The sequence below is a fragment of the Octopus sinensis genome, linkage group LG6 (genome assembly GCF_006345805.1).
Source record: "Octopus sinensis linkage group LG6, ASM634580v1, whole genome shotgun sequence".
NCBI lineage: Eukaryota > Metazoa > Mollusca > Cephalopoda > Octopoda > Octopodidae > Octopus > Octopus sinensis.
In genome coordinates this window covers 32,805,704-32,820,584 of record NC_043002.1, presented here as the reverse complement: position 1 = coordinate 32,820,584, position 14,881 = coordinate 32,805,704, and the positions used below count along the sequence as shown (strand labels likewise).

At 35.5% G+C, this 14,881-nt stretch overlaps 1 protein-coding gene across 1 annotated transcript in view; it reads left to right on the top strand.

The window, feature by feature from the left end:
• Nucleotides 1–13,958, top strand: part of LOC115212870 (cell wall protein IFF6-like) — a 36,001-nt gene extending 22,043 nt beyond the window's left edge. The window contains exons 3-4 of the mRNA XM_036503804.1: nt 10,707–13,155; nt 13,821–13,958. Coding sequence (XP_036359697.1) covers nt 10,707–13,129 — 2,423 coding nt within the window. The 3' untranslated portion in view covers nt 13,130–13,155; nt 13,821–13,958. The remainder of the gene's footprint in view (nt 1–10,706; nt 13,156–13,820) is intronic.
• The last annotated feature ends 923 nt before the right edge of the window (nt 13,959–14,881 follow it).

Sequence of the window (14,881 nt, the reverse complement as noted above, 5' to 3'; positions counted from 1 at the left end):
TTTATATCATTTTATATTATCACAAGTATATATTTTATTTTTAAGCCTATATATTACTAATTTTATATTTATAGATATAAGTTACGTAAGCACATAGTTTTTGTAAATTTTTATTTTTCGTGTTTTTTTTTCGCATTTTTATTTCTTATTTTTATCTTTGTAATTTTTATTTTTATTTTTGTAATTTTTTATTTGAATTAAATTATGGCTTGTACTGTAGGGTCTGGCGAACCTATTTTACACATACTTATGGGTTTAAAAAAAATTAAAATATAGTTTATAATATTGAACTCTGAAAAAGTGATATAGGGGCCTGATAATTGGGGTTATATTTTAAGAATAGTTCCAGCAAAACACGGAGTGGTTTAGGAACCGGGAAATGTACCTCATGAAACACGTGTTATAAAGTTATAAAGTAGTAGGTATTTAAAATTAAAATTCTTTTTTATATGGTGAGATGAAGGGGCTTACTATCTCTAAATGAAAAAAATATATTTCTTCATTGAGAATAATTGGAACCCCTGTTATGCCGGAATTTTTATTCCCTAACAAATAAAATTAAATAATATATATATACATATTACATGGAAAAATGCAAGCGCGACAATTAGTATTCTTAAGATTATAAACCTGTAAAAATACAGGATAAGTTATTACACCTGGAAAAGTATAGGACAAGCTATTACTTCTAGTAAAGAATAAGAAATTTTTTACTTAAAATATTGCAGCAAAGGATGCCAGTTCTTCTAACTTATCATTCTTTACAGTTCTCATCTTAATACCCTCCAGCCTTCATCGGATGTCTTCGGGAAATTTCGAACATGGGTTCTCATTCCTAAAGTCTTTTTCGATGTTATTATTATTATTATTATTATTATTATTATTATTATTATTATTAATAATATTATGGCGTAATGGTTAACAGCGCGGGCTGCTAACCCAAAGATTCTGAGTTCGATTCCAGCAGAGACCTGAATAATAATAATAATAATAATAATAATAATAATAATAATAACAACAACAACAACAACATTGAAAAATACCTTAGGAATTAGAACCCAGGTTCGAAATTTCTCCAAGACATCTGATGAAGGCTGGAGGGTATATCAGCCGATATGTTGTTTTAACAACAAAGAAAATGAGGATAAATATCCGTCAAATGTAAATAATGTACATAATTCCTCATCTCTTAAATATAGAACTAAATATACGGTTGTTTACAAATCCCTTATTGTGGGTTTAGCTTTGCCATTAGTGTGAATAAAATTCTATATTATGTAGACAGATTAACTTCAGGAAACTTGCGCTTTCTTTCACACTGATTTTCATTTTCCCCAAACGAACCATTGATCAGAACTAACGATGCCAAAATAATTAATGATTGTATTATTAAGGAAAAGAACAAAACATTTTAATGAGAACCATGTGTCTGGTGCGATGCAGCTACTGCAGATACATTCGGTTTCACACTTGTCAACTTTAGCCGCAAGTCTTCTCGTTGTATCACATCCAGTCCAAGTCTTTTATGGAAAAGTAAAGTTCCAACATGGTTAAAATCAGATTCGATCAGGTATGAGGTAGGGAAGGCAAGCAAAAGTAATTTCAGTTGTTTCCACAGATTGGGGTGGGAATTCAATATACTCTGATGATACCACAAACATTCTTTACCATTACGGCGATATCGCATTGTGGCGTTCTTGTCATTTTGTAATTCTATCATTTCTTCCTGAACGTCATTTTCGCAATCGATGCGGAAATTGATGGAATTGGCGTTTTGAAATATTAGTCTTATACAACACCAGTTTCGAAATGAAGGTAGTGATAAATGATTTACAATCAACGAGAGTTTTTTCTGTTTCCTTGCAATAACTTATTCAAATCATTCAATTTTGTGAATATATCACAAAGAAAAAAGGTATCGCATCTTGTAACCATCAATGAAGCGGATAGTGGAATATCTTCAAAGAAAGATATGATTGTATGATACACTTCAACAAAGCGTGAAACACAATTTCCTTTTTACAGCTACCGCACTTTGGTATGGTATAAGAGTTTAGTATGGTCCTCATCATTTCTCAGACAGAGTTGACGGAAAATTTGATCAGACAAGGGACTGGACTTCAATTTGTTCACAGTCTTGATGACTAACTGTAGTGTATCATTCAATCTACTTTAGGAGAGATGAAAAACCTCTGTATCTTCCTATCATCGAAGGAGCTCCATCAGACGCACAAGCAATAATATTACTGAGTGGGATATTATGTTCAAAAAGGGAAGACTTGAGAATGCGAAAAATAGTCACACTTTTTGAATGAAGCGGCGATTTCTCTGTGAACAGCATTTCCTCATAAGGCTGAAGGTATTCGCTGAAACATCGAACATATACCATCATCAAACATTGATTGTCCACAACAGTTGACTGATCCACTTGTATGGACAATTCAGAACGCTGGAGAATATCAACGAGCTGATGTTTGACATCGTTAGCCATTTCATCGATGAGTCGAGAAATTGTGTTATTACTAAGTGGGATCCTTTTTCATAATGTCATCGGGTTTTTCATGCAGAATGGTTGACAAAAATTCTTCGATAACTGGGCGAAGTATTGTTTCTTCAATTGTGTGAGACTTTCCAGACTTAGCAACAAACAATGCAATGTTGTACGATGCAATCAACCCGTCATTCTCCTGTTTACTAGTTTCCTGGAGTAGCCTGTTGAATGTTTGTATTTACTTTTTGAAAGAGGAGCTTAGTTGCAAAAAGTATGGTAACAGCTTGTCCTTCTTGTCAGAATGCTTTGCATGAAAGTGATATTTCAAGCGTGAAGGTTTCATTGCTCCGTTGGTCAATGTTTGATTGCAAAGAAGGCACATTGGTAACTGACAGTTCTGAGGAGAGGGAATAAATCCAAACGATAAATAATCACTACTGTACTGTCGACAAATTCTCTTGACTGGAAGCATCAGTAAAGTGAAAATGTGAAAAGGAATTTCTACAGACGGCGTCAAAAAGGCAGTATGGTATTCCCATAGAGAAGAAAAAGTCAATAGAGCAGGGTCGGATGACACGTCTTTACTGGAACAAATACGGATCTAGTTCGTTTGGCTACCAGCATTTCAAAAGTTAAAAGTTTATCGAGCATTTTTAAATTAGGCAAGCTAGATTGCTGGAGTTATTCAACTTTTTCCAGAAAAAATGTTTTTAAAAAGTTATAGAGGCTTAAAGTTTGATCGTTTTCAACCAGTCATTAAAAACGGCTTCAAGGCTGTCATTTTGTGCGTGAGTGCTCATTTTGTCAACATCCTGAAAATAGCACTCGTGTTTTGATATGAAACCAGAGAATTAAGTACGACATATAGTCGCTCATAACTTTTTTTTATTTTTCGGAGATTTCAGAAAATTTTTATGAATTTGAATTTTATACGTGAGACTTCATAGGATTATACAAAAAAAAAATTGTGGTGGAGTGTGATTTATGGCCTAGGAGTATTTGATTACTATTTTTAGCACATATGACAACCATTTGAATGACTGCAAAAAAAATTCGATCGATAAACAAGTCCGCTTTTTTAATAGTTTTGTATAAATTTGATATTCCCCTGTCATCTTATTCATTACTCCAGGGCGTGATGTTTGATTAAATATTCTTTTCTATCTCTTTTTTCTTTCCTTTTTTTCTGTCGTCTTCTTTTTTCTGTTTTTTTTTTCGCTTGTTATAAAATTGAAACTTAAAAACTGATGATGTCATTCCATCAACGTGTGGACGCTGGTTGCTCTCGTTCATACTTTGCTTAAATTTCTATAATTTTGAATTTTCATCACTTCTTATTTTGAACTTGACAAAGAAAGACTTACTGTTGAAATATCGTTCAACCAATAAAATATCTATTGCAATCGAATCGCGCACTTCGTCTTGAATCTTTATAACAGGCGAAAAGAAAAAGACAGAAGAAAAACGGAAAAAAGATGACAGAAAAAAAAGGAAAGAAAAAGAGAAAAAAAAGAATATTTAATCAAACAGTTTTGTATAAATCTGATGATATTCTCCTGTCCTCTTATTCATTCCTCCAGGGCGTGATGTTAATAACCCGCAAACATATTTCTCTTCATACATTCTGAGAAGTGAAAGTGAAGTAGATTCCGAATATTTTCTGAGAATATGCACTTTCAAATCTTCTTCAAAATTGCAGCCGTTTGAAACGAAATGCTCAGCAAGTTCTGTCGAACTACTGTTATTGTGCCTGACCTCGATTATGTGCCCATTAAACATTTTGTTTAATTGTTCTGGACATTCAAATCCTTTCATGGTCATGAACCAATACTCTGGTTACGGTTCAATGATGACATATTTTTTTTTTCTGGGAAGGATCACAGGATAGTTTAATGGACTTCTTGCATTTCTACGACTGCTATACTAGAAACTATGGCTTAAGTCCAACATAAAACTTACATCTAGTTTTTCAAAAACTAGCGTTGAATGTTTGGACACAAAAGTCAAAATTTCTGGAGGAAGAATAGTGACAGAGTTATTTTGCAAGCCCACGTCATCCACATCATCTTATTCGTTCAAATCCGAAATCTCAATTTTTGAGGATAAAACGGATTTGTACTGACATAGGGGATTACTGGAAACATGCAAATGCTTTTGAGTATCATTACGTCAAATGCGGTTACAGTGAATCACGATTAAAGGAAACAGCAAATGAAATAGCTAAAATTAGCAAAGATAGCCAAACCTTCACGCATAATTTTAGCAAACACAATACAATAGATGACAGAATTCTTTTAGTGATTAACTGGCACCGACATTTCGCTGGCATTTCAAAAGTGATGCATGAAAGTTACCAACATGTGGCGAAAAATATTTTCGTTTCAAACAGATATTTCCTCAGTTTGCCTTTAAACGGAATAAGAATATAAGAGAATTGTTGACTTCTATTTCTGACTCCAAGAAAACGAGCATTAGAGTATCTGCACACTGTACCTTAAAAAACTGCTGCAAGAGAGGTAAGCCCTGTTCATTGTGCAACAACATGATTCAAGTGAATTCCATCAGGAATCACAACAGAAATGTTATGATTTATACAGAAGGTGGGACATGTAGCGATTCCAATTTAGTGTACGCGGCAGAAAGTACGAAACACAACTTGATTTATGTTGGTTATACAACAACAATAAAAAAAAAGGTTTAATGGGTACAGATTCGACATCAGGCACAATAACAGTGTCCGACAGAACTTGCTGAACATTTCTTTCAAGTGGATGCAATTTTGAAGAAGACTTGAAAGTGCATATTCTCAGAAAATATTCTGAATCTACTTCACTTTCACTTTTCAGAATGTACGAAGAGAAATATGTTTGCGAGTTATTAACATCACACCCGGCAGGAATAAATAAGAGGACAGGAGAATATCATCAAATTTATACAAAACTTTTCTTTATACAAAACCTCTTTTTCTCTTTCCTTTTTTCTGTCGTTTTATTTTTCTGTTTTTTTTTTGTTCTGTCTTTTTTCTTTTCGCTTGTTATAAAATTGACACTTAATTACTGATGATATCATTCCATCAACGGGTGGACGCTGGTTGCTCTCGTTTATACTTTGTTTAAATTTTTATAATTTTGAATTTTTATCACTTCTTATTTTGAACTTGAAAAAGATAGACTTTTGAAATATCGTTAAAACCAATAAAATATCTATTACAATCGAATCGCGCGCTTCGTCTTGCCTGTTTTACCTTTGTGAAGAGTTACGTCAATATTTTTTAAATCATTATTATTATTATCATCATCATCATCATCATTATTATTATGTGGCTGTGTGGTAAGTAGCTTGCTTACCAACCACATGGTTCGGGTTCATTCACACTGCGTGGCACCTTGGGCAAGTGTTTTCTACTATCGCCTCGGACCGACCAAAGCCTCGTGAGTGGATTTGGTAGACGGAATCTGAAAGAAGCCCGTCGTACATATGTGTATATATATATATATATATATATACATATATATATATATATATATATATGTATGTATATATATATATATATATATATATATATATATATATATATATAATATATATATATATATATATATATATATATATATATATATATATATAATTAATCAATATAGGGTGGCAAGGAAAATTTTATAGAATTTTATTGCCACCAGCGGCCCAGTGGGAAAAAATTAAATAGTCATAGACCATTTTTAAGTTCAACATTAACAATTAAGGAACGGCCATAATAGGCCATTCACCCACTAGAAATAACAGCCAAAGCTTCTACCGCAAAAAGATTAAATCCGTAAACAGGAGAAAATTAAAAAAACATTTACCCTGTAATTTCTTGTACGGTATACCGTTTCATCCTCTGTTTAATGGCAAACTAACCTGATTAAATTAAATCAAGCCAATCTTCCATAAGCCCTCGGATTCTTCAGCAAGAAATAGCTCAAGACGGGACAGATATTTACACGAGGCAAACCCAATCTAGCCAAGGCAATATCTGACCTAAAATTTTCAAATTTTCAAATATGTGTGTGTATATGTTTGTGTCTATGTTTGTCCTCCCAACATCACTTGATAACCGATGCTGGTGTGTTTACGTCCCCGTAACTTACCGGTTCGGCAAAAGAACCAATAGAATAAGTACTAGGCTTCCAAAGAAAAAGTCCTGGGGTCGATGTAATCGACTTAATCCCGTCCCCTAAATTTGAAGCTTTGTTTTTGCAGTAGAAAGGTTTATTATTATTATTATTATTATTATTATTATTATTATTATTATTATTATTATTATTATCGTCGTCGTCGTCGTCGTCATCATCATCATTTGCATTTGTACAAGTTGACTCCAAGTCTCACCCAGAGACCTCAAGAGACAACCAATTAGATGTTCAAGTTGGTGTTATGATTAGGGTCGGATATATTTGGTTTTGCACATAGTATTGTTCTAGAGAAAGTTTAAGAAAACATAAGAAAATTATAAGTTTGTTTTAAAATTTGAGATTGCATAGGCGGTATTTCACGTAGGATATGGGTAGTTTCCATGATCACTGTCTTTTGAATTTCTGCCATTTGGGGGTTTTCTTGTATCTGAGCAAGGTAGGAATCAGTACCTTTTGCTATCATTCTTAGGGCACCTATGACAACAGGTATTGTTTTAATCTTGAGGTTCCATATTTTGCCAATTTCTATTTCAAGATATTTATACTTGCTCAACTTTTGGTAGGCCTTGACAAATACATTTATGTCGGTTGGGACAGTCATATCAATGAGAAGGCATGATTTTTTCAATATAAAGTCTAGCCTATTCGCATCTACATTTCTGTCAGTTAGAACGATTAAGTTCCAGAGGAGTGAGATGTGATTATTTTCAGGCACTGTAGGTGGCTTGTGTTCCCACCAGTTTTTATCATTGGGTAGGTCCAGGTTTTTGCAAATTACCCAGTGAATATATTGTGCTGCTCTATCATGCCTGTTGAGATACTCTTTAGATACAAGAAGACTGCACATGGAGACAACATGATCAATGGTTTCATTTTGTTGTTTACATGCACAACATGTTGAGTTACTGCCGTTCTTTAATATGGTAGCTCCTTGTAGGTAGGCATTGATCTTGGGCTGCTATGATAAATCCTTTAGTTTCTGATTTTGAGCCAGAAGACACTAACCATTGATGAGTAAGGGCTTTGTCAACATCGGCATTATTAGCTCTCTTTGGGCATTTACCATTGAGAGGTTTTTCTTGTCGTTTACAGTAAGAATATGTAAGGCAGCAGTTTTAGCACGGATTTTCATATACTTAGCTTTTTCTGTGCTTGTTTCCAGTGCGTCTAATTCTGGGATTTGTTGTATTTGGAATTCACTTAGATGTTCCTTTTCCTGTTTTGTTACTGAGTATGATGCTTTCTTGTTTTCATGCTTCAAGACAAGTTTTAACATCCAGTCATCAGAGTTTTTAGGGTAGATGTTTAGGCCAACTGTGGTAATCTTCATTGTTAATCCCAATTGTAAAAGTCCACGGTCACTCCCTTGTCAGGTAAAGTTGTTCTATATCTGCATTAGGGTGGTGCATTCTATGCATTGTTAACAAGTTTCGCATTTTTCTGTCAAGATTAGATATTTCTGTAATTGACCAGTTAACGATACTGAGACTGTAAGTTTCGATTGGTATAGCAAAAGTATTGATCGCTTCAATTCTGTTTCTTGCATTCAACTCTGTTTTGAGTATTGCCTTACTCTGCGATAACATTCTTTTCTGATCCCTTACTTCATCATTGAATGTTTGATTCCATCACCCTCAAATACCCCTAGGTATTTATATCTCTCCGCTGGCTCTAACTCTTTAATGATATTCTGCTGGTCAAGATTAACTTTGAATGTTTCTGTTTTTTTCCTTTGATAAAGGTAGGTTTTGCACATTTATCGAGGCCAAATTGCATTCTGATGTCATCACTGAATTGTTGTTGTTGTTGTTGTTGCTGCTGCTGTTGTTGATGTTGTTGTTGTTGTTGTTGTTGTTGTTGTTATGTCAGTTAGCTGACAGAATTGTTAGCACGCCGGCCATTATGCTTAACTGCATTTCGACTGTGTGTCATAATGCTCTGAGTTCAAATTACACCGAGGTCGACTTTGTCTTCCATTCTTGTTGGGGTCAATAAAGTAAATATCAGACGATCACTGGCATCGATGTAATCGCGTAGTTCCCTCCCCACGAAATTTCAGGTCTTGTGCTTATTGTAGAATGATTATTATCGTTTGCTTTGGACATACTCCGTGTCGGCTTCCAAACCTTTATAAAAAATTGTTGCAACAATTCATCTACTTCAGAAAAAATATTTTGATGAAACTTTAAATAAGTATGGCTATTTCACTAGATGAAGGGAGTACTTCAGTCCGTATTCTGCTGTAAAAGGCATAATTTACGCCTATTTGAAAATTGTAGTCGTGATATCATATACTGATGTATTCAGCGAAAAAAATCACATACTTTTATCTACAACAGTACAACAGAACAACAGTTGTAATAACGGTTGTAAAATGTTTTTAACAGCACAAGTAGCAACAGCACCAGGAACAGCAGCAGTAATAACAATAGTGACAGAAGAAGCAACGATTGCACCACCACCAACACCACCACCACCACCACCACCACCACCACCACCACCACCACCACCACCACCACCAACAACAACAACAACAACGACGAGAAATAACTACAACAACAATAATAATAGCAACAATAGTCGCAGAACAATAATAAAAATAAAGACGACAAATAAAGTGAGTTGTGGGCGTGACCTCAAAAGCAAGCAATTGATTGCTGGAGTGAAGGCGAAATCAACTCTGTACCTCTCACTCTCCCTAAGCAATAAGGAGACATGCCTGACACTGGGAAAACAGTTTGTAAATGTGAAGGGGAGGAGGGCACAAGTTTCCATCCCAGCCGATGTTTTGGCTGCCACCGCACAAAATATGGCAGTGAATAACTGTATTAGCTAAAAGCCGACGTCTAGAAACCCTGTGGAAAGTGGGCAAGTGTAGATCATATAACCAGGCCAAAGTAGTTTAAAGGGTGTAGATGTCCATTTTATCAGCGAAGCCTTCGCTCTGAAGCACCACGTAGTTCTCATGACTGACAAGTAGCTAACCCTCTATATAACGAATTTAGGGAGAATGACTTGCCGTGTTAAGATAAAGAAAGTTCTTTGGTAGTTGCTGGCTTGTATTGCTCTGGAAAGCAGTGAGACTTCTCTACGTGAAATGATCGGAGAAGGAGTTTTGTTCTGGGACTAGAGTGGGGAATCTTCTGCTACACAGCAGAAAAGCAAGTTGCCATTTGTATGCTGAAGAAGGCCGTTTCAGAGAGCTTTCTGTTGTCAAAGAAAGCGAAAGACAGAAGGCACTGCTGATGACGTCAAACCTCAATAGCAGTAATAGTGTACAACACTAAAATCTACATCAACAGCGAAGAGAACAGAAATGCGAGCAACACAAACATAGTTGCAGTTACAAGACCAGCACAGCAAGAGCACCACTCACAATAACACACTGCGAGTAATCTAAAGGCACCACCTTCGCTATTGCTCATGTCCAGGCCTACCAATTTACCATCTGGGTTCAGAAAAACCGATCATATCTCGGGGTCCACGTCTTCTGGAATAGCACTCCCACCCTGTCCCCCCATTCCGAGTAAAGTAAGCGATGCAAATGTCTCAAAGTCTCCACAAATTGGTGCTAAGACATGTGTGTCGGAAATCCTAGTCTTACCGATAGCTAGTGACCTCAGATCATTGTGCAGGTTAGTGTTTGTCTTCAATCATTTGAACCTTAGCCACTACATATTCTTCCCTGTCTTATTTAATAGTGGTCTCAAATTTTGACACAAGCCAACAAGTTCAGGGTTGGAGAAAGTCGAATACATTGACTCCAGGGATCAAATGGTACTTATTTTATCGACCCCGAATGGATGATACTAAAGTCTACCTCGGTGGAATTTGAACTCAAAAAGTACAGACAGAATAAATACTGTTAGGCATTTTGTACGGTGCGCTAACGATTCTTCCAGCCCACCGCCTTTGTCTTGTTTAATATTAAAATGTATTACACGAGCGAGATATTAGTGCATAAATCATTACTATAAGGTAATTTAATAATGTATGCTGATTGTGCGCAAATTTTAATAAAATATTTTCCTTTTTGCCAGATACATCAACCGCCACAACATGCCCGGAACCAAGCAGTGAGGCTTCAGGGACACTCACGACATCAGGTGACGTTTCTAGTGGATTATCATCAACAGAGGCTTTTACAGTAAATGAAACCACACACTCCACAACAGAATATTCGTCAAACACAATGTTAACAGATGTAGCAACTGCCACTCTATCAAAAGATGAGATCACACATCTCACAACAGACACCATGTCAACAGATTTGACGACAGATGCTCTATCAACAGATGAAATGACAACTCCCACAACAGAATATTCAACAGACGCCATGTCAACAGATGTGACAAATGACACTCTTTCAACAGAGGAAAATACACATCTCACAACAGGGTACTCAACGGACACCATATCAACAGATTTGACGACAGAGGCTCTATCAACAGATGAAATGACAACTCCCACAATAGAATATTCAACAGACGCCATGTCAACAGATGTGACAAATGACACTCTTTCAACAGAGGAAACTACACATCTCACAACAGGGTACTCAACGGACACCATATCAACAGATTTGACGACAGAGGCTCTAACAACAGATGAAATGACAACTCCCACAACAGAATATTCAACAGACGCCATGTCAACAGATTTGACAACAGAGTCTCTATCAACAGATGAAACGACAAATCCCACAACAGAATATTCAACAGACACTATATCAACAGATATGACAAGTGACACTCTATCAACAGAGGAAACCACACATCCCACAATAGAATCTTCAACAGACGCCATATCAACAGATTTGACGACAGAGTCTCTATCAACAGATGAAACGACAAATCCCACAACAGAATATTCAACAGACGCCATGTCAACAGATATGACAACTGTCACTCTATCAACAGAGGAAACCACGCATCCCACAACAGAATATTCAACAGACACCGTGTCAACAGATATGACAACTGACACTCTATCAACAGAGGAAACCACACATCCCACAATAGAATCTTCAACAGACGCCATATCAACAGATTTGACGACAGAGTCTCTATCAACAGATCAAACGACAAATCCCACAACAGAATATTCAACAGACGCCATATTAACAGATTTGACGACAGAGGCTCTATCAACAGATCAAACGACAAATCCCACAACAGAATATGCAACAGACGCCATGTCAACAGATTTGACGACAGAGGCTCTATCAACAGATCAAATGACAAATCCCACAACAGAATATTCAACAGACACCGTGTCAACAGATATGACAACTGACACTCTATCAACAGAGGAAACCACACATCCCACAATAGAATCTTCAACAGACGCCATATCAACAGATTTGACGACAGAGTCTCTATCAACAGATGAAACGACAAATCCCACAACAGAATATTCAACAGACGCCATATCAACAGATTTGACGACAGAGGCTCTATCAACAGATCAAACGACAAATCCCACAATAGAATCTTCAACAGACGCCATATCAACAGATTTGACGACAGAGTCTCTATCAACAGATCAAACGACAAATCCCACAACAGAATATTCAACAGACGCCATATCAACAGATTTGACGACAGAGGCTCTATCAACAGATCAAATGACAAATCCCACAACAGAATATTCAACAGACACCGTGTCAACAGATATGACAACTGACACTCTATCAACAGAGGAAACCACACATCCCACAATAGAATCTTCAACAGACGCCATATCAACAGATTTGACGACAGAGTCTCTATCAACAGATCAAACGACAAATCCCACAACAGAATATGCAACAGACGCCATGACAACAGATATGACAACTGACACTCTTTCAACAGATTTGATGACAGAGGCTCTAACAACAGCTGAAACGACGAACCCCACAACAGAATATTCAACAGAAACTATGTCAACCGATGTGACAACTGACGGACTGTCAACAGATGAAACCACACATCCTACAACAGAATATTCAGATTTGACGACAGAGACTCTAACAACAGATCAAACGATGAACCCCACAACAGAATATTCAACGGTGACCATGTCAAGAGATGTGACAACAGAGTCTCTATCAACAGATGAAACCACACATCCAGCAACAACATATTCAACAGATTCCGAGTCAACACGTGTGATTACAGACGTTTTATCAACAGATAAGACTTCTCGTCCTGCAACGGAACGTTCAACAGCCTCTATGAGTACAGATGTGACAACAGACGCACTATCAACGGTTGAAGCTACTCGTTTTTCTACACATTATTCAACAGACTTCGAGTCAACGCATGTGGCCACAAGCGGTCTATCAACAGATAACATATCTCGTCCTGCAACAGAATATTCAACGACCACAATGACTATAGGCGTGACAACACAGACTCTATCAACAGGTAAGACTATTCATACCACAACACCAATTTTTTTCAACTACACTTGCCCATAGTACAGATTTTACAACGTATATTGCAGGTACGTAAAATTGTAACAACCAGTCAAACTTGCTTCAAATTAAATGCTGTCCTCCGAAATTAGTCTAATACGGAATTATACCCTTTTGCCAAATATCAGACTCCCTGCGCCTGCTTTCAATATACTTGATTTAATTTAAGAGAATTAACGATACCTGTATTTTGTATCACCGGTACTTATGTACACTAGAAAATGGTTGTCCACGTAAAGGGAAGTGAAATATTATTGATTTATAATTAATATTTATCCTTTAGTTTCTTTAAAAGTTCTACAAGTATGAGAGCTCCTGTTTATCATATATATTTTGGTTACGTTTATATATCCCTAAATATGCTATATCCTACAAAGTTAACATTATTCTGCATATTGCAGTATCCTCTTAACATACGTTAATTACATTTTTGTCTTAGCACGTCTGCATCTTTTTAACACAATTTCGTTACCTTCAAAAACGCACCTCTTAACACATATATTTAAGTAATCTTAACTGTATTGTGTTCTTCGCAGATCCCAATAATTTCTCTTAATCTTTCTTTCCCCGGACGCAGCGTTGCAGCAGAAAGAAAAAAACAAAAACAAATTAAAACAAAACAAAAACTTTAGAAATTTTGACGTGAATTTGTCGTGCGTTAGACAATATAATATATCACTTTTATTTGTTTTAGGAACCAACGCAACTTCACCAGCATTATCTACTGCTCCAGCTGAAACCACATTTTACCAAACTTCTACTTCGTCGACTTTAAATCCTACAACAAAATACACAACGCAGATTACTACACAAAAAACATCACTACCACCACCAACAACAACAAAATATTGCCCCCCATCAAGTAAGGATGTTGTTTTGCCTATAAATCATGTTTGTTTATTAATTAAAATTTTTAGCCCACTTAATTTTTATAAGCATGTACTATATTTGAAATAAAAGAGTAAAATATACAATATCACAATATCAACATACTTTTAGGAACTCTTAAATTTCCGGGTAATAGTTGGAATAATATCACACTGATTTCCACAAATTCACTTAGTTCGCTATTTAAAGTTTATGATACACACACACACACACATACACACACACACACACACCACACACACACACACACACACACACACACACACACACACACACACACACACACACACACACACACATATATATATATATATATATATATATATACATATATATTATATATACATATATATATATACACACATACACAAATATATATATATATATATATACATATATCCCACCGCTGCCAATCAACTTATTAATGGCGGTGCCCCAGCATGGCCACAGCTTGTGAGCTGAAACTAGATAAATAAAAGATAATAAATAAATATATATACATATACATATATACATATATTTATATATACATATATATATATATATACACACATACACACACACACAAATATAATATATATATATATATATATATATATATATATATATATATAGATGCATAGAATATATATATACATATATTTATATATACATATATATATACACACACATACACAAATATATATATATATAAATATATATACATATACAGATATACATATATATACACACACAAATATATATATATATATATATATAGATGCATATATAAGATGCATAGAAGATGCTTGTAAAGACATGAACATGACATACGTAGGAGAGACATCTAGGGACATTGCGGAACAACTAAATAAACGTTTTAGACAA